This window comes from Pelmatolapia mariae, linkage group LG13, assembly GCF_036321145.2.
Source record: "Pelmatolapia mariae isolate MD_Pm_ZW linkage group LG13, Pm_UMD_F_2, whole genome shotgun sequence".
In the NCBI taxonomy this organism is placed as follows: Eukaryota; Metazoa; Chordata; class Actinopteri; order Cichliformes; family Cichlidae; genus Pelmatolapia; species Pelmatolapia mariae.
In genome coordinates this window covers 18,794,602-18,815,448 of record NC_086238.1, presented here as the reverse complement: position 1 = coordinate 18,815,448, position 20,847 = coordinate 18,794,602, and the positions used below count along the sequence as shown (strand labels likewise).

General features: G+C 41.0%; 1 protein-coding gene across 1 annotated transcript in view; it reads left to right on the top strand.

Annotated features, from left to right (window-relative positions):
* The window catches only part of LOC134640339 (sorbin and SH3 domain-containing protein 1), a 39,729-nt gene that overhangs the window by 2,343 nt on the left and 16,539 nt on the right, over positions 1 to 20,847 (top strand). Inside the window, exons 2-14 of the mRNA XM_063492065.1 lie at positions 7,905 to 7,947; positions 8,238 to 8,324; positions 8,704 to 8,820; positions 9,579 to 9,685; positions 9,861 to 10,002; positions 10,429 to 10,458; positions 11,665 to 11,807; positions 12,273 to 12,333; positions 12,476 to 12,550; positions 15,046 to 15,081; positions 15,190 to 15,292; positions 16,206 to 16,320; positions 18,272 to 18,355. Coding sequence (XP_063348135.1) covers positions 8,291 to 8,324; positions 8,704 to 8,820; positions 9,579 to 9,685; positions 9,861 to 10,002; positions 10,429 to 10,458; positions 11,665 to 11,807; positions 12,273 to 12,333; positions 12,476 to 12,550; positions 15,046 to 15,081; positions 15,190 to 15,292; positions 16,206 to 16,320; positions 18,272 to 18,355 — 1,047 coding nt within the window. The 5' untranslated portion in view covers positions 7,905 to 7,947; positions 8,238 to 8,290. The remainder of the gene's footprint in view (positions 1 to 7,904; positions 7,948 to 8,237; positions 8,325 to 8,703; positions 8,821 to 9,578; positions 9,686 to 9,860; positions 10,003 to 10,428; positions 10,459 to 11,664; positions 11,808 to 12,272; positions 12,334 to 12,475; positions 12,551 to 15,045; positions 15,082 to 15,189; positions 15,293 to 16,205; positions 16,321 to 18,271; positions 18,356 to 20,847) is intronic.

Here is a 20,847-nt window from a genome sequence, read left to right as displayed (position 1 = left end):
TATGACGAGTCACGTTACACAGTTCCCCTAGATTTGAGAGGAGCAATCCTCGGAAACATGAATCTCAAAACTGAATTTCAAAGATTTGCCAAAGCCAGCTGGCCTCGGGAATATCATAGTCTTGTTTTTCCATGATGATCTCCATGTGGTTTGGAAATCTGACAGACAGCTAGTCACAATATGTTTTATTTTTTCATTCAAGTCCAATTACCCCTTTGGTCATGCAGTCTCCTCAGAATTTATTTGCATTGCCAAAGTGTGGATAATTTAGCTTTTGCTGTTGTTTACATAGGTGGATACTGTTGCTGTGTTGTAGGCCTACTGTACCCATCTGTTCAGAATGATATATGTAGTTATATATGTACTACTATTTTTACTGGATATTGGAAGAATAATGAAATGATAGTATTTCCTTGTTGAGACATACTTTTTTAGGATCACTTGTTTTAATTAGCTGCGGTTTATGTACACCAGCTGTGTGGTGACGCTGGATATTTGCATGACTTGAACAGAAAGCTTTGTAGTGGCAGCATTTGTAGAGAACAGCCTTGTCTTTACTGGGAATAACGGATGGCTTTGGATCAGGCCGGATGTTTCAGCCAGACACCAGGTTTCTGTTTTCACTCCTTGTTAATGTTACAACAGGTTGCTTGGCAACCCCCACCCCCCACCGCCGAACCCCCTGTCTGCTTTCACCGTCTCCTGCCATTGGATGAAGTGGATGGGGAAATGAAGTGTTATGCGTTGGCTTTTCAAGGTCGGTGGCGCATAGAACCCCCGCCCTGATCACGGATGCACGTAAACAAAACCGTGAAAAGACAATTTATGCTTTGGTGATAGATTTAAGCAGGGCCCGCCTCCACTGCTGTCACAAGCACCATACGTCCCACACCATCCCCAAACCCCCAACCCACCCATGTCAGCACTGATGGAAAACACCAGCATCGCAGCATTTGCTGGCAGATAGTTTAATGAGAATCAGCACACGTCCTTACTAAAAATCTCACAGACCAATCCAGAATTCTCAAGTGACACTTGTATGCCACAGCTTTCTCAATCGCTCACTGCAACATGTAACAAAGACTAAGGACCAGCTAATATTTTGCCACCACCTGTGAAGCGGGGCTGTTACAGACAGAGCTGCCTGCCTCTGTTTGTTTCTGGGTGTGACGGGGACGAGTCAGGCTGCACCGGCATTCCTGAAATAGATGGATGATGGGGACCAGTTGGAGTCCTGCTGCACGCTCATTTCACACGAGGATGCCTTCATAGCACTTAAAATTGCTGGATTATCGCATCGCTGTTTATATTCACGTTTAGCCGCCATATCCTATGACTCAATTATCAAGTAGTGCTGTCACATAGGCGCTCGGAGAGTTATATTAGGGAACACGCTCAGAGCTTCCAATCCCTGTCAGAGTCAAAACATTCAGCGGAGATGAGGAAACACTTTGAGCGCACTCTGTGACAATGATTTGAATTGTCAGCGCCGCTCACCTAATGTGCAAGTACCTCCCATTATCTAAGCCAGGAGGAATCTGTTGTGCACAGCTGTGCTCATTATGGAGTTATGACATTAAATAAACGCCATGTCTTATTCATAGTACCTAATTACATACCTCTCTACTGTCTTATGGACTTTATTTTTTTTCCAATTATGTCACTCTGAAACTTTTTAAACTAAACTCAGCTCCTTTAAAAGTAAACTCTCTGAAAGTCCCTTAAGGAGACACCGCAAAGCTAGTTGGATATTCAGTGTTTATCCTCTCTGTGAGGCCTGTGATCCAAGCTCTCTCACTCTTGGAGTCAAGCCTGGAGCCCTTGCTGTGAAGATGTATCACCCTGGGTAAATTGTCAGCTCCCTGACATTCTTATTACGCTGGCTCTAAAAGCCTAGCAGGCATGTTAGAAGGAGCCTGGCTCTCTAACACAGTGTCTGTAACAGGCGGTTTGGTCCATGCAGCCAACTGCAGTCCTCCCCAGGACCTCGGCACGTACCAGCCAAGTGTTTCCTGTCCCGGGGATCTGGCCATGGTCACTTCCAGTAACTGTCAGGGCTTCTCGGGGATGCGTTGGCAGGTCGCTAGCCTCTCCGAGCAATGGGGAACACATCATACAATGACAAGTGTCATGAGTGGGTTTGTTTTCCCTCCAAAAAGGACCTTTTTATCTACAGGTGAAGAATTATCCTCAAAATAAGCCCTCAAATATGATAGTGATACCGTAGGATCGCTTTAAACTCTTCTTCAAAGAATTCAAAGGCATAGAAGCTGTCTTCATACAACCCCGGCTTAAGCTCCTTCCATTATCAACACGAATGTGTAATCCTGTTCTCAGGACTGTAATGAGGGTAGTGTGTAAGTTACATACATTTCCTTTTATGCTGCAGTTGTTTGAAATGAACTTCAAATAGCTTTGGTTGAGGAATGTGTAGAATCCAAGGCTGGTGTCCAGTGTGGAAGCTGTTTATGGAAGAGAGTGGGGAGGGTAGAAGGGTAGGTGGGGGGTCTCTTCTCAATTAGGAGGATAAGCTGCTGCTCCGGAGCAGCCATTTCGAGCCATGTTTGGAGCTGTTTGGTGGGATCTGCACACAGCACTGGATAGCTTCTCCCCTCTCTGCCATTTGTTGACAAAGCAGAAGTCAAACTGCGTTACGTAACAGCTCTTTCTCTCCGTCTATAGTACAGCTGAGCGTGTGAAGAGAGCTCTTTTGTGTTGACATGGCTCACTTTTAAGGCAGCCTCTGACTGTTTCACAGAGACCCCTACCCCCCATGGAGGGAATGCATTACAGTTCAACTTTGTATCACCCTGCCCTGTTTAGATTTGAAAATGGACAGACAGGAAATTTAGATAATCCATAAGATCATACAGATAGAGTAATCTGTGGTGCCTGTAAAAATGCTCCATCATGCTCCAGCTTAAATATCGAAGTCATAAATCAATTCAGGGAAAAATCAATTTACATAAGAGCATGTAGTGTTTTATACTAAGGTTAGAAGTGATAAGTTAGCCATTTTGGTTAGTAAACGCCATTCACAAACAAGTGATTGATGCATAGAGTTTTAAAATAATGCCAAATAATAATCTAATAAAATAGAAATAGCAAAAAAAAAAACCAAAATCTTAGTCACAGTGAGCTTGACGCACAGTTTTGTCAGACAACTTCAATAAAAATGTTCCAAAAGGAAAGTGCCAAAACTCCAAACAAAGCTCGAGGTCCAGTTTAAGATAAGGCTCAGACGAGGAAAATCTGTACAAGACGTTGTGTAATTACACAGGGAAAAAAGAATAACAAATTACAGTATGTGTCCATATGAAAACTATCCATCCATGCATCCATTTTCCAGTTTATTGAGCCAGGGTCACAATGTGGCTGGAGCCTGTGGTATCCAGCATTGAGAGCCAGGGTACCCTACGGACAGGTCGACGGCCATTCACAGGGTTAACGCAGAGAGACAGAAAACCATTCATGCTCACGTTTAGAATGACGTGCTTGTCTTTGGACTGGAAAACCTGTACAGGCACAGAACATCCAAACGCCACACAGAAAGACAATAATGTTAAAAATCAGGTGCTTTGTTGTGTTTTGTTTATTATTACACTTTAGGGAGCAAACCTATTCAAGGATGAGAATAAAACAAAAAGGGCTTTCAGGCTGGTTCGTAAAGTAAATACAACTGCTAGCATCTTTAAAACCCACCACATCTTTACACCCCACCTCCACTCTGTGTAAATATCAGATTTTTTTTCTCAAGCAAATGAAGAACTGTTTGGATATTGCAAAAATTCCTTTAAAAATTTCTATTGTGTATCGAAAAAAATCCTGGATGGATGGATGGAACAACCAGGACATAAAAAACAGGGTCTATGACTTATTTATACAGATGAATTTTCTGGCTCTTTTCTGCATTGAGCTTGTAAAATCATCAGGGAAAAAAGGGTTGTCAAAGATTATATAAGTAGTTTAAATTTCTCTTCCTAACACGGCGGTGTTTCATGAGAAAAAAAATGTAAATATTTGTTGGTACTATTATATAACTGAAGGAAGTTCTCCCTGATCCAGGGAGGCAAAACTTTAAACAATAAAATCAGATGTCCTGTGGACACAAAGAGCCACCCGCATCATTTAGGAGGACTAAGAGTGGCTCAATCTTGACTGTTTTGTGAAAGATTTTAGCTAAACTCCTTGGTAACATTTTTTTTTTTCAGTACCTCAGAGTCAAAGGCCTTTGCCAGATACCCTTTTCCCTGTTTATATTGATATTAATACAGTAAACAGTGTAGTTTTCCATCATAGAGTAAGATAAATTTCATGTATAAGAAGCTAGATTAATGCTGGGGAAGAAAGCTTTCCATCAATCTTAAAATTATTCAAGATTGTGGGGAAGATAAGATTCAGGATTTCAGAAAGTACTCAACGTGAAAACAGAGAAAGTGGCCATATTTTTTCTGTTTTATATGTAAAACTTTTAAATGAATCAGCAACAAGTGTTTGAATACTGCCCTCGCACCGGGAGGGAGCCTTTCTTTTGAATCAGGGATTCTGGGAACCCATCAGCTACTGTGCTGGCTAAGCTTCTGGGTGCAATGGGCCTTGCTGAGGGGGGCTTTCAGTGTAGCCAGCCAGTGGGCTTAGAGTTCCATTTCTGTCTGCCAGCAACTGTTTACGAATGCAGGTAAATTAAAAAGAAAAAAGCCAATAGAATCATCGTCAGACGATGGCCCGCTCAGACGTGAGTTGTGAATAGCGCTGGGACTACAGGCAGATTCCGGGAAACTCGAAAGCATCTGTGGCATTGAGGACCTTATGGATGGCTGAATCATTCAGTAGCAAATTGCAGCTATCACCTTTGGTCTGCCTCTCTGTCTCTCATCTGCTGTCCTGCGTGAGCATTTTAAGAGGCAGGAGGATTTCCACAGTTGTTGAGTGGGTGCAACATTCCCAGGTGGCATGTGGTGACAGGTCCATCTGAACACGCCTGTTGTCGCAAGCAAACAGACCCCCCCCCTACATAGCGAAAGGCCAAGGTCAACGCAGGGACTGTTCCACCCACATGAGACCCTCAAAGCTCGGCCGTGTGGCTCACGGGGCTTCAGAGGGTCCTGATGTACGTCGTGGAATAAGGGCTGTTTGTACACATCATCGAGAAGGTAATGTATCTCTCTCTCCAGACATGCAGTGACGCCTTGGGGTGGTCGTTGGCTTTTATGAGTTGTTTGTTTTGGCAGTGTTGGTCACACCAGGGAGCTTTCGTTCAGTAGGAGGTTTATGTATCTGTGTGTGAGAGAGAGTGTTGTGTTGTAATGGAACTGAGAGATGCATATTGGATGAATCATCTGGGCTTTGCTGCTTTTAGATAATGGCAGAGGTCAGAGCTGAGAGGGTGTTTGACTGACTGTGATGTGAATATAATGACACCTACCCTGTTAATTGTTAAACTGTGAATTTGAATTTAACTTTTTTTTTTTTTTGGTAAATGTTATAAGACTTAGTTTCTACATGTCAGACTTGTTTTGTTTTGGGGGGGTTTTTCTGAGAAATCAGCACAAATAGCACTTAATAGCACATCCGCTAGCTTTAAAAAAAGGAAATTGATAACTTGACGCTAGGAAAGTCAGGCTGTCTTTGGAACCTTTGAGCCACTAACTCAAGGCCCACTAACTGGTCTGCTGAACTTTGAACAAATTCAGCAAATAGTGACTTAACTTCATATCCACTAAGCCAAATAGACTCATAACAGAACCTGATTGCACAGGAGCTTCCTGGATTATAAGGAATGACAGTGAATTTAGATAATGTTTTAATCAGATGGCTGATGTAGCGTCTTCTTATTTTTCTGTTTGCCTTGGCCCGGCCCGTGCTGTCCTAGCAATGCTCTGCCCTTTTTTTACAGTCTGGATGAATGGTGCTCTCTGCCCTGCTGTGCTCAGAAGCACCTCTTCCTAAAAAGGCCAGGGATGATCTCTGCTCTGTGTGTTTATACAGCAAACTGAACGCTGTCAGCTGTCATATTCGCTCTATCTGTTATATGCCAGAATTTCAAACACACTCAAAATGCTCTTTCTACTGTAAATTCTCCATCTCGGGGTTCATGTGAGGATACAGCGGAAGCAGAACTGAGATCAGTGTAAGCACTCCTCAAAGGAATGCCTGTTAATGGTTTTGGAAATGAGATCATGGATGCTTTGCCTCTCCGGGATGCAGGGGGTCAAGAAGCAAGCTGATTTTATTAAAGAGGGACGGGAAATAAACACACAGTTTCTGATGCTCAGGGACGGCTCAGCTCCAATACTGGAAGACGTTTAAAAGGTTTTTTGCTTTGTGTCCCCTTGGGACTTGTTTGGAATTGCTCCCATTTTCCCTCATCCATTTTAGGCCTATTTGTGGAGGCTTCCAGCTGGAACATCAGTCCCCAGCCTGTTCTGCAGGTTGGCTTATTTACCACCATGTGTAAACAGAGAGCACACAGTGTCCCACGCAAACTCAGAACGTACTGGAAAAGAAAAGGAACAACTTTAAAGCAGCTTAAAATTTTCATTACAGAGTAAATTGTAGATGGCTTTTGCTGCTCTGGCTTTTTCCTCACTGTTTTCCTCTTAGTTTACAAATGAAAATGAAAAGAAAACACTCTTTGTGTCTGTTTGTGTATATGAACAAGTGACTGTTTGAGTGTCTTGGTGAGTGTGTTTGCAGTCTTAATCAGTCTTTTTCTTGGCATTTGAAATGGGGATGTCTCCTAAATCAGCCATGCTGCCTGAGCACAACGGCCAGAAGAGCAGTAGGAAGTTTCACAGATACTTTTATGGTGGCCATGCTCTGACTTCTGCATGCACCACTGCTGGAGCTTAGCGCAATACATGTTACTTTTCTCCTTTCTTCTTGTCATTAAAGGGAAGCACATGTGCAATTTTGGAATTTATATCAAAGTGGAAAGTACTGAAAGCACTGAATTTGATTCTCAATAATCTTATCTTAATTATCTTTGCTGAGTAACAGTGGCATTGTACTGCAAGAATGCATTGAACAGATCTTTGTGGCATCTGATCCATGCTACCGTTTGGATGTTTCACTGCAACTTTTAGTATCTGTAACATAAGTTGTAATGTCTCTCTGGATGGAAAAAATCATGATTATATATTATATAGACTGTGCCGTATTATGTTCTAAGCAAACAGTGGCTATTGGCTTGAGTTTGAAAGTTTTTCTGAATTAAACAACACTTTGAATTACTAATATAACTTAATGTGAAAGGTTCTTCAGATGATTTAAACAGATAAAGTTCACTGCCTTCCTGTTTGTCTGTGTTGTATCTCATTTCAGTGTGTAACCCAACCACAGAGGCACAACCACAGTTTCATTAGCTGTATGTGGTTCCTCATTAAAGCTGTCTTTGCAGTGCCTTCACTATTAATGCCAATGTTAAAGCAAATCTTACCCGTGTAAGACATTTTCTGTGTATGTTATATTCCTTCAGTGCATACAGTCATCCATTCTAACAAGCAGAGACCTGGCCTGGTTATCAAATTCATGCTTCTCAGTCCATCTGATGTGAAGTTTATTGAGAATGATGCAGATGTTTCCACTGCTGTGGTGCTACATTTGTCAGACTAAGTCACACATGAACATTGGAGGGAAGCACAGGTGACTGTAGATTAAAATGAACACGAGTGGATTTCTTTATAGGTGCCCATAGATCCAAACCTTTTCATCTCTTCCTGCTAGGATCTGAAATTTTGTTTTGTGCCTCCAACAAAAACTTATTTAGTTGTTGTTCATAATTTTTTATTCTGAATTCTGTCAGGATCTTTGTGTAGCTGCAGGTTAATACTTAATAATACATCATAGGAATCTATCTTGAGGAATCCTCCTCTTTAATAGTCTTCCATGTGTTTCCCTTCCAGGGCTCTCCAGCAGAGGGCAGCGTAAGACCAAGCGCAACTCCCAGTAAGTCAGCTCTCAGTCTAAGCCTATCGAATAGTTAATTTAACCTCATCTCCTATGTACCACAGTGATGTGAATTCATCACTTGCATGGCATTAAATCTATCATGTACTATGTAGGGCCCTTGTTAAATCAGATCGTGAAATGCTTTAATGAACAGGTGATAGATAACTGCTGGATAATTGCTTCAAATCTTGAAAGTGGGATGTTTTGCATTAAATATACTTTTTTTCATAATCACACACAAAAAAAACCTCTTTTTTGTTCCTTCTTGTGTGTTTGTTGTGTTAAAGTCCCTTCAGGTCCTCGAACAGTCTGTGCTGTCAGGATTACACCTGTGAAAAGCATGAAAGGCTCTCCTGACCTGATTCCCACCCCAGGTGATGCATCCATGTAGCTCATCAATGTTTCAGCTACTACAGTTGTGGAAACCTCATACTCACACAGAAGACATAGAATGTGGTCTTCAAAGTCACTTGTTGAGAATTAGGTGTTAATTTAACGGGGGAATAAAAAAATACTGCATAGAGCAAGCTTCAGGCGCTCTACTTTCACCTCTGGCGGGGTGCTCATGGTAATTAGTTTTACAGGACAGCAGGATATTAATTTGATGGCCTGGTTTTGATGTAACAGTTCTATTTTGGCGATTTGGAGCATGAGGGAGCAATAAGTTGGATTCTCAGCAGCAAATACGTTCCTTAACAACCGCCAAAATAAATAAATAAATAGCAGCTAAAGTGAGATTTTGAATGTTTTCAGATTTGGACCCGAGCAGAGTTTGCAAAGGGAAAGGCGTGGTGACCCTAAGGGCCACTCTCGTCCACATCGATGATGAGGACTCCATCAGCGATGAGCCAAACGTCATCTCAACACCAAGTAAGTCAGGACAGCTGCCACAGTTGTTTCGTAACAACTCTCCACATGATGAAGAGAATATTAAGAGGTTAGCAAGAATAACATGGCCGTGTTGGGAGGGACAAGAGCACATCCGTGTAAAATGTGGACAGAGGATGTGAGTTTGGCCGTAATTTAACGGGCGTTTCGTCATGTTTGTCAGCATTTCAAGTGTTTTGCAGGATTATATAACTACTCATTTTAAAATGTATGCTCAGCTGGGCACGCTCAGAGCCATGATAAAGGGCGACTGCTCATATTTTCATACAAGTGTCAAAGAGGTCTTTTGTTGTGGCCTGCCCACGCTGCACTTTGGAGCAGGCAGCCTTAACTGTGAGCTCGTTTGTTGTGCAGAGCGGAATGGAACCGGTCTGGAGGCTAGCCAAGGCTTTTGGGGAGATGCTTTAATTGTTGTAGAGTCTGAATATAAAGGCCAGTGGAACAAATGGCCTTAACAGCTAACTGAATAGGCACTTTGTTCTTGTGACAAAGTTCAGAGATTGTGGGAGAATCCTTCTTCTTTTTTTTTCCTGGGGATATTAACAGCCCTATGCATGAAAACCACTAAGGAAAGCATTCACACCCTGCAGAATGAAATTGAGATTTATTTTATCTGCAATTATCTGTTATGATTTGCTGTCATAAGCTCGGTCAGAGAATTTACTTTTTAGCATCGTCCCCAGTGTTTTTGTTCTTGCCACGCTGGCTGCCAAACTAAGAGAGTTTTGGACCCTTTTTAGGTGGCTGGACAAGCCAGATTAATGGAGACAGCTCTAAAGCAGGACTGGCTGAGGGTGGCAGCAATGACACAGCCGATTTACCTCCTGTAAACAACACTCTGTGCCAGGTACGTTTACTTCCACCCCATTTAACACACGATCTTGGTTTGATTTTATGCGCACTGAGTGATCTTGTTATTTTAGGGTGCTGGTTAGATGTCTATTTTTTCTTCGTTTCTTTTTTTTTACAGGACAGTTTTTCTTTCTCTTGACTTGTAAACTTGTATCTTCTGTCACTTTCAGAACAATTCATCTGAGAGCATAAAAGAAAATCAAGCTCCATTCTCCACTGACATTCAGAACTCAGTGACATCGACTCCCAGCTCTGTTTATCCCTGCACCAGCATAGTTAACCCCACCATAGTCCTGCTACAACACAACAGAGGTGAGCACACCTGTCTGTAGGTTGGGGGCGACAGATATTAAGAAGCTTAAAATTGCTTGTGTGCCCTTTTAGGCAAGCTTGGTGGTATTAAGTCATATATATGTCACTCAGACCCACTGAATGTTGCACTGGTGCACCAGCATGTCAGATCAAAAACACACATGCAGAGGGACCAGCTACCAAAACACAGAATAACCTCAGATTACAGTTCAGGCACTGGTTGTGTTGCTTTTCTGCTTATCACTCCACTACATCTTTACTTAGCGAGTAGATGTTTTCTGCTGTGTCAGTGTTCAAAGTCTCACATGGAACATTTAACGTTGTCTTTGTCTCTGTCTGCGTTACATGTATAACAACTGCTTTCACACATCACTGCTGAATCACGTTTTACTTGCCATGTCTTTGTCTGTGTTTCTTTCACTACAGAACAGCAAAAGCAGCTTTCTCATTCTGAAGGTACGCACTGAGGTCTCGTTGACGTCTTAACACATATAACACTTTTTTTTTTCATTCGTTCGACTTCTCGCATAAGTGCTGCTTTTATTAAAGTGCAACACCTTTTTCATTTCTCGACTGAACCATCTGTGTGCGCACCTCCCCCCTTTCCCGGTTTCATGACTAACTTTTGTTTGTTAGTTTGATACAAGCGTCATGAAGTAATAAGTCAAGATTCTGGCCCCAACATGTTACCATTTTTGGGAACGCAGTACGATGCTCAGGTTATACAGAACACAGTTCATTTCCTTTTTGTTTGATGCTGTTTTTCTTTTGTGTTGCTTCTTATCAAACCTGGGATTTTAATCTTATTGTTCCCGTCACCAGTGGGTTATATGGAAAAATTACTGATTAGCATGAACTTGAGTTTTGTAGGCCGGCTTCTGTTCTTTAATTTATTTACTTGACATTGGACAGACCTTATCCTTATCATTTAAATCCAAGTGTGTGTGACTGAGCTTGTCTTACCACTTAGACGTGAGAAGTCATGTAGAAAAAAAAGACAATATACTTTCTGATATTTGTCATGTATTTTATGTAAAAATGACATGAAAGGCAATATACCCAAAATGCATTGTGTAGCTTACTAGGATGAGCTGATGACCCATATTCCAAAGGCTGCTGGAGGGGCCTGGATTCAGCTCTGGTTTCAATAAAAGCAAAATGTCAAAAGTCTGTCTTTAAAAACATGCATCTCTGCTTGAATGCTCACATTATATTGTTTTTGCACATCCACCAATATAAGTGTTGCTTTAACAGCAGACATTTTTCATCTGGATTGCTGGAAATACACTGGTGGCACTATTATTAAGAATCTCCCTGTTAAGTTAAAAGTTGAGTTTATTAGCAGTATAAAACACACGTAACCAGCTCAGTAAACTGAGCTACAGGCTTACTCTGCTTGGTAGAGCGGTATTAATATCTGAATCACTTCATTGAGTGAAGTATCCCAGTAAGTAATGGTGGTTTCCCAGCATAAACAATACACGGGTGTTGGAAGTAACTTAAGTAAATAATGTACTGCATCTGAAATGTCCTGAAAAGTTATTTCCTGCACAAATTCTGTATAATCTCTCTTCATGCTTTTTGCTTGCTTGTGCTGCTGTATCACCGGAAATGTGTTGTGAACTTAGCTTTCTTTTAGCTTATTTTTCTTGTGCTTCACAGACCCAACCCCAGAAAGGGACAAAAGCCCAGAATCCAGAAGTGAAACTGTCAGTCCAGTCCCTGAAATGGACGGGAAGAGGCAGCGGCTATCACTGCACTCCCCTGTGCTGAGTCCTCTCAACAAGCCCATTGTGCCTGTACGGGTGAGCGACCAAACCAGCTGTCGAATGAAGACTAATCGACTCTCTGTAAATGTTTAATGGGTGCTTTGTTTAGATAACACATGGGTGATTAATGCTACAGTAAAAGAGGTAGTATTTACACAAAAAGCATGACCACATATCATGTTTTTGATGTGATTATTATTTTTATTTTTATTAATCGTTGTAATAAATATAATATATAGTCCTCTAATCACACTCATAGCAGGTGTGTGTTACTAATAGCACTCTCACATTTAGGTGTCAGCTTCACAATAGCACTGCATCAGAATTAACGTTAAATGAGATGCTGTCGTTCTCATTTGTTGCACTTTATTAAATGAAACAAAATGCTCTGAGAAACTCAGACAGGCGAACGTCTTCCTGCTCGAAAAGGATGCAGATGATGCTCTTCTGAAATTCTCATTGACTGGTTGTGAATTAATTGTTCCCACACTGTAATTTCAGAACACTGAAAAGTCCAAAGACTGGTATAAGACAATGTTCAAACAGATTCACAAAATCCCTGGTAAGTCGTTTCTTTTTTTCTACTCTGTGTTGTTTCTCTGTTTGATCAGTTTTGCCTGGTCTGTTTCTGTCCCTGTGTGTCTTTATATATGTGTCTCTGTGTTATGTCATGCTGTCCTCTGTCTCTCCATCATTGTGCATAGAGCCTATTGAGGAAAACCCTTACCGTCCCACCTACATATTCCCTGAGAGCTATGAGATTCAGGTGAAATCGAAAGGTATCTGATGGCAGTAACTCCACTCTCGTTGGCTTTACTAATCTGCAGCCATCTTGGACCCTCTTAAATACTTCAGCTGTGTTTAATCTTTGCGCTAGTACCTACTCGCCTCGAAACAACAGAGCTCGAAGATGCAGAAAGGCTTTAATGTAATCTTTTCTGACATGTGTTTCTTAACAGTCACTATTACAGTAATCTTTAAATACACCGCAAGGTTCGTGCAGAACTCCTGATCACAGAACGAAATCTGTTTGTATCTAATACTGTGCAAAAGTCTGGTGCCACCCCTTGTTCCATGGAAGTGTAGAATATATAAGGAAAAAATAGAGTTTGTACAGTTCTAACAAACTTGAAAGTCACTATTTGGTGTGACCACCTTTATTCTTCAACACAGCCTGAACTCTTTTTGCCAAGTTTTCTTGTAATTTCTGTAAGTACTCTTTAATAATAGTTCTCCAGGCTTCTTGAAGCTCAGTCACAGCTCTTCTTTGGATTCTGGCTGCCTTTTGTTCTGTTCTCTGTCAAGATGATCCCACACGGATTTAGTAATGTTGAGGTCCAGGCACTGGGGAGGCCAATCCATGATTGAATGTGTTCCTGATTGTGTGTTTTTTCTGCCCAGGTGTGCTTTTACTGCATTGGCAGTGTGTTTGTGATCACTGTCATGCTGAAAAACAAAGCTGTTGCCAATCAGATGCATTCTGGATGTTATTGCATTGTAAACCAAAATCTGATGATGCTTTTCTGTGTTTATAATTTCATCGATTTTGACCATATCTCCAATACCCCTACCTGAAATGCAACACCAAACCATGACAGAGCCTCCATTATGTTTTACAGATGACTGTAAAGACTCACTGTTGTCCCTCTCTCCTGACCTCTCCTGTACATACTAATGAACCACAAATTTCACATTTGGATCTTATCCTTTTCTTCCTTAAGAATGGTGTCTTGATAGTCACTCTTCCACAAAGACCATTTCTGATGAGGCTTCAATGAAAGGTAGATGGATCAAGTTAAGGGCCAGATGCACCTCTTAGGCCCTGTGTCAGATCTTTGCTGGATTTTTTCCAATTTCTTAAGTACATGACTTTCAGATGCAGTTCATTTGCTGTATGTAGCTTTTTGGGCTTTTTTTTCTTTTGTCCTCCATTTTTCCAAATTCCTCACATTTTTTAAGGACATGCTGCAATGCCAAGACACGCTGCTGGTAACAAAGTGGCTAAAAATGCAGTTTAAAAATTGATTCTTTGCTGAGTCGTTTGTCATTTGTAAAAACAACACGGGTTCAGCCCTTGTTAGGCGCCTGGTGCTTAAATGATTCATAGGTCAGTGTGGCTTAAAAAACATTTCTCTGAAAATGGTCAGTTACAAGAACTGGACTGAAGTGAAAAAGAATACACGGAGAACTATTCCTCAAAGCTACTTAATGAACAATATGAAGAAATGAGGGGTGGCATAACACTTTTGGACAATACTGTATGCTGTGGCATGTCACAGTAGGAAAACGACAGGTGTAAATAACAAAATTATATAATAAGTGATACTTTTTATGCATAATTATCAAAAAATCCTACTTCAGGAGTGAAATAAAAATAACTAAATTCTGAGTTTTATTACAATTATTGAAACAATCATTGATTAAAGAAAAGGTTATCTCATCTACTGAAGTGTTATGATCATCCCCTGAATAATATACTATTTCCAGTTGATGCATGGATGATGCACGACTCCTTCAAGTGTATTTTTCCTTTTATATCAGAAAAATGTAATAATATTGTCATGTTCTTTTTTCTCTGTTAACCATCTATTACTACAAATTTCTTTTTTTAAATATTTTGTAGATGCTTATTCTGACTTTTCTGCAATAAGGCATCTTTTGTCCATTGTTCCTGGGAGGTAGTGCATTATTTCAACCACTAGGTGCTGCTGTAGTCCTACATTAAGTTTTTTAGTCTGTCACCCAGAGTTGAGTCTATGCAAGATCCTCATAATAATACTCTACTAACCAGTGTTTAGGTTAAAGTACTAGATGGTTAAGGTAGAGTCTGGCTCATAGTTTTGGTTTTAGATTTGCACATTCTAGCCACCACAGCAAGGTTTTAGGTAAAATGAAAGTAGATGCTCAGTCTCAGCTCAACAATTGCATGAAGTGATCAACGTAGATGTGTAGCTGTGACACTTACCAGAGCTCTCTGACTGTGACAGTTCTGGCTCTGTGGCTCTACAGTGCATTACTCAATCAGACCCTCAGTGCTCATCGATGCTTGGATCCCTTTTTAGCTCAGTAATGCTTCCCTTGAAGTGCTTTGATTTAACACTGTGTTTGGTCTAATGGAAGGTGTGAGGCAAGGGAAAATGCAGGAAAAGAGTGTCTTCAGTGTCTTCTGAATTATTTAATACTGTGCTATATTCATTGCTTTTTAAGTAACAAAGACAGCAAGAGATAAAATTAATAATAAATCACTTTTTATTGCTGTACTTTCCTCTTTCAGATGATGGTCCAACCCCCTTTGGTTACTTGGAAGATGGTGAGTCTGGGATAAGTAGCTGTAGGAGTTCAACCAAAATAATGTTCTAAATTTGGAGGCACTATTTACACAGTGCAAGTATTGAGGTATTTATGTTCCTATTTCCAGTGAGAGCAGTCCCACGCTCAAAAAGTGAGAATGAGGTTGATTCAAGAGGCCGCTCGATGCCAGTGCCAATGCGGTCGTCTTCCCTCAAACCCTCTGCCAAAAGGTCAGCATCTTCCATCTGCCCCAGTCCAAAGCAAAGATGTTTGCTTTGATACTTAACACACAGCACAGTTCTGTTTGTGTTTGTTAGAAGACGAAGCTGTTCACATTTCGGAATACTTTAAACGCTGAAATACTGAAATACTGTCTGTGTTTACCTACAGAGTTAGTAAGTGTAGATAAGCAGGGCTTACTGTAGTGGAGCAAAAAAGCTATTTATTCCCTGACTTTGAAAATCTGAGCATGCTTTGTTCCCATTGGCTTCCACCACTGTGTCCTCTAGTTTTTTGCTTGAAGTATGATTAGTGTCAACCTTCCACACCACATGTCAGCACAGACAAAGGCCTGACTCTGTGCTCAGAGACGTGAGTGATGGAGTGATGAAGGCAGACAGGTGATGGAGGATAAAGTGTTGCCCACAAAAGCTGCAGATGACATGTTGAGGACTGACCTTCCTTGTTCCTTGGTGTTTATGGATGAAGCCCTGCGCTCCTAAACGCGTCGTTATCAGTGCTGCTGAAAGGTCCCGCATTGTTCTTGATGCTCATCAAAGAGAGCATGCTTTTTGTTTGCCCTATTTTTTTCTGTTTTCTGAATAGTCATTTTAAACTTGACTGTCTGTTAAGAAATTCTCCCAGGAAATGCTGCGCTCTGTTTTTTGTTACCAGGTCCAATCTAGTTTACCTAATCAAATTACTCATTTGGCTCAACTGTGAATTGGATTTTCTGTCCTATCATCATTAGACGCAGAAGAGGAGGACAGGGAGGCAGGCATAATGAGGGCGGACGTCATATATGAATCGTAAAAAAAAAGATATCTTAGCCTGTGCTGGTTGCTATGGAGACTACTTGATAAGGATTGGCTGTCTTCGATACCTCACACCCCACCCTTCCCCAATTCCCGCCTCTCTTCACAGGAATGAGTGGGAGCCCCCAGATAAAAAGGTAGACACCAGGAAGTACCGCGCCGAGCCCAAGAGCATCTTTGAGTACGAGCCGGGGAAATCATCGGTGCTGAAGCTGGAGAGAACGGTATGCTAGCCTCCTGCCTGTTTCTCCCCCGCCCTCTCTCTTTCCCTTCCTCTCTCTGCCTTTGTGTTTTCATGTCGTGTGAGCTATTCTCCACTCCACCCATCATGCGACCCCCCCCCCTGCACCCACCACCACCACCTGCACTGTGTCTAAGCTCCTGAGTGGCAGCTTCACTAACGGCTCGGCAGGCGACGTATGTGTAGCCACTACATTCCTTAAGGGTGTCCTGTTGCGGTGACAGACGATCCTGTTTGGAAGCAAGCGGAGTAGTATCACTTACAAGGATAGCCATTGTCTTCCTGTGTTCAGTTTAAGGTTATTGGGCTGAATCGGCTCGTGAGAGCATCCCGAGCGTCCCTGCACAGACACTAAACATTGATCCTGTGTGTTTACTAGAGAGGAAATGCAATGCTCTCTGTCTTACGTTCATTTCTCACCTCGACACTTTGTGACGAGGAAATGATGCAGCATTACTCAGTGTCCTTGAGAGTTATCTTTTGTGGCTCAGAAGATTCAGGTGGCTGTTTTTATATTTCCCTCTTACATAATATTGAGGACATGGGAATATGGGAGTATTGTAATGAAGTACTTAGTTGGTTATGTAATTGCTGTCTGAAGCCCATTTACATCAAACTAGTAGATGTTTTTAGCCAAGATCTAGCCTGATTCTCCTAATGAATGCAGTGCCAACCAGTGCATTCATTAGGAGTGTGCTCCAATTCATCCTGGGACAGGGGTAAAATAATGAGCTCTGTTGTTTTTAATTACAAGCTCAAATTGTTATAATAGCAGAATGCTCTTGTTAATGGAGGTGGTCATTTTCCTTTCAGTCCATTCATGTTACACAAAGTTGTGTTGTTCTCCATAAATGACTACATTTCTGCGGATCAAGAATGAGTATGCATGTGTTGTTGGACATTATGTATCTGCTTGTTAATTAGATTAGAATAAAATTGATATGTAGTTCTTATTAAATAACAGCTTTGTGCCGGTAAAAGGCTTAAGGGACAGTTTTATATCCATTTGTATTTTATAGATAGTGTATATATAAATTAATGTATAAGTTATCTTTGGTTGCTGAAAGTGTTTCTCCTTTCCCCCTTCTAAAGTAATTGTATTTGAAAAGATGCAAAGTTGTATTCAGACATTCAGCAGAGGCTAACAATATGCTTCAGTGGTTAAATAATTGAGTAAATAAAACTCAGAGTTAAAGTCATTTTCCTGTAAAATATCCTCTTTGTATTTCTCAGTGTTTTCACTCTAAACTGGAGGTAGCCTTACAGTGCAGACAGGGAAAACATTGCCAGCTGTTTGTAGTTGTACATACAGTTTGTGTATGTGAGTATTGTATTGTTGAAGGCATAATTTGACATTTTGGGCAACGTGTTTAACTGTTTTTCTGCCAAGCCTTTAATGAGAAGATGTATACCGCTCCATTTGTTAAAATATCTAGCTAAAACTAGCAGGTTAGCATAGCACAAAGGATGAAAATGAGAGAAACAGCAACCCCGCCAACACCTATGAAACTAAATAACTTGTTACACTTAATTGTGTTCACTTAATTTAAAGTGTCAGAAATGACTTCTTTACTTTTTAACCAGCAGTTTCCTGGAGTCTCTTACTGTCTGTTTCCCGCCTTTCTGCTAAGCTAAGTGACCTGTCTGCTAGCTATTGCTTTATAACAATCTTCTCATTTTCTGCTTAGCAAGAAAGTAAATAGTAGCCTTCTAAGATCTTAACTGAACTATTCAAATATCAACTTCAAAACAATACAAATCATATCTTTAATTTATTTGAGAGCATCTACAGCATTGCTTGAAAATTGTCCTGTTGGTTAGAAACTGGCTCAGTCAAGTCAATGTTATGGGCTCATTTCCTCGGTGTGTATATTCTGTGCTGTCTGAACTGTCTTCTCTTTGTCTTTCTCCTCCTCTTGTTACCATGCCCCTAGACTCAGGATGTAAGTCCAGAAGATGTAGATTTAGAGAATGAGCCTTGGTATAAATTCTTTTCAGAGATGGAGTTTGACAAAGCGGTAAGTGACTGCTGTCTTCAGACTTGACAGCATGTTGTATTATATTTTTATTGCATGTGATAACATCCATGTTCAAATATTGTCTAAACAAACTGTGTATGTCTGTAAGGACTACTTCAGTTTCTCATCCCTCTTTTATTTTTTCCCCTGATCGTCCTATATTAAAACAGTTATATGGTAACGTGTGAGAGGACTTTTTCTTTCCTCTTATACTAAAATTACTGTCATGTGTCACATCAATGTGGATTAATAATACCGATGACTGATAAGCTTTAGTCCGTCTCTGTTCACTCCTCTTAGACTTTTTATATTCCCTTTTAAATTTCTAAAAATATTCAACATGTATAATTACCAATCAGGATCAAACTTTCCAAAGGACTTTATATAGCTACTGTCATCCCTCATTATCATATCATACACAGGATTTTTTCCTCAGGTGCATCTAAAATAGAAACAATCTATTTTTGTTTCTCTTTTAACACAAAACAAGCATCTCAGCCTTTTATTTGCCCCTGTGAGGCAGAGTGAGCATATTCGATTCAGACAGTAGAAAACTGTGGCCTTTATCCATGTGCAATTTCGATTAATAGTGTTTAAAAGTTCTGATTATTGATTGGGATCTTTTGATGTTTTGTGGAAGCACCCTGTTCTTCAATGTCTTAATCTCAGAACCCAAGAGAAACCCTTTGATGTGCATCCTGCCAACTAGCATACATGTCATAAGCCAAAGGCCTGGACTGGTTGATTCACACAGAAGTCACTCTTCACTTGGAGAGGCTGCAGTCCAAACGAGCATCAGGTTCCAAGATAATCCCAGCCACTTCAGATAATAATTGCTGTTTGTCTGCTATCTTTACCAAAATATCCAAAGGCGTGCAGGCAGTGGTGAAGCAGTATACAGTGTCATGACAAATCCATGCCTCGGGCATTAGTTGGCACCAGACAAGTGTGGCGCTGGCTTCCCACAAACAGATGTTGATTCTCCTCGCTCTCTGTCAGTCAGAGACACACCCTGGATCATATGAGGTGGCACCACTGGCTACGGTATGAGATCATGTCCTAGCATCAGCCAGACGTAGAGGCAGGCTCTCCTGTTCCGGGTTTGTGTATATGTGGAGGAGGTTTAGCGGTGGAGGCGGCCGTCTCTATCTCATGGCAGCCTGGATGTTTGCCAGATGAGCTCGGCTTGATGACTGGCTCCTGTTTAATGTCAAAGTCACTTCTAAAGCTGCACCTGGTATGCACAGCATTTGACCTTAAAGGGCCAGCCAGACACACTGGCTCATTGGAGTTTGATTGACATATCAGTAGTCACTTGGTATTACTGGATTAGAGATATGGAAGGAAGTCTCTAAAAATCTCAATTGTCTTCAGTTAGGTCTCTCTCTTTTTACTACTCCTAGAGTGCTGACAAGAAGAACTTCTACTGATTAAGTCATTTCATATTATTATTAGGAAAAATGTTCCTAAATATAATAAAAGGTTTTTGATTCCTTGGTTTAAAACAATTTGAAGTCCCTTTTTATACAACTAGGCTTAGTGTAAATTCTACTATCGTTACTTGTCCAGTAGTGGCCACTTCTAGTCACTAAGTAAGATTGACCTGTGTATGATTGCAGTGATGGCCCTCTTGATTAATAGTCACAAATTCAAGGTTCAGCAAGAGCCGGAAAACGCATCCAGTGGCAGTCGTGGTCAAGCACTGGCTCATCGATATACATGTCCAGCGGGAACTGGAATTCCACACGTATCTCTGGTCAGGAAGAGCATTTTGGCCCCCTGCAACCGACATGGTGACTCCATCTGTCGAGCATATGCTGGCGTGAGGGCTGCTGCCACACTGTCTCAGCGCTGAGTTACATAGAGCCTCCCCCTATCACCTGACATATTCTAAAGGAGGCAACTCCGTAAGCCAGCCAGCTCATTGTGCTTTCATATTTAACCTATGTTATACACTTAACCTTTACCTTTAAGCATTTAGAGGAGGAGAGAAGAGGGGCGTGGAGGGCTATAACAGGCCATTCACAATGGGGAAGCTGTTTGTTTTCATGAGAGCATATCAACAGAAAATAAGGGGCTGGAAAGAATGGGATTCGTGTTACCATGACCCACTCACGATCGCTATTTTGAAAATGAACGCTGCCTACAGGAGTCTGAGCTCTGAGTAAACGGGGACACCTGTTAGGAAACATGCACATGAAATTCTGCAGAAATACTGTCATTGGTGTTCCACTGACTCACAGAAGCTTTTATCCATGTCCATATACAGCATTGGATCCTTGTCACAACATGTAGTTTCATCCTTTATGCGTGTCTCTTCCTGTCAAACAATCTTCTTTTTTCCACTTTTATTTCACAAGCTGGATAAAAACATTAGTCAGCTGTCACAAAATAATTTACGTTAAGTGTTTTCAGTGTCAGATTAGTTTGAAAATGACCAGTTTCCACCTTTTATATAAAGAAAAGTTTACATAAACTGACACTAATCAGGC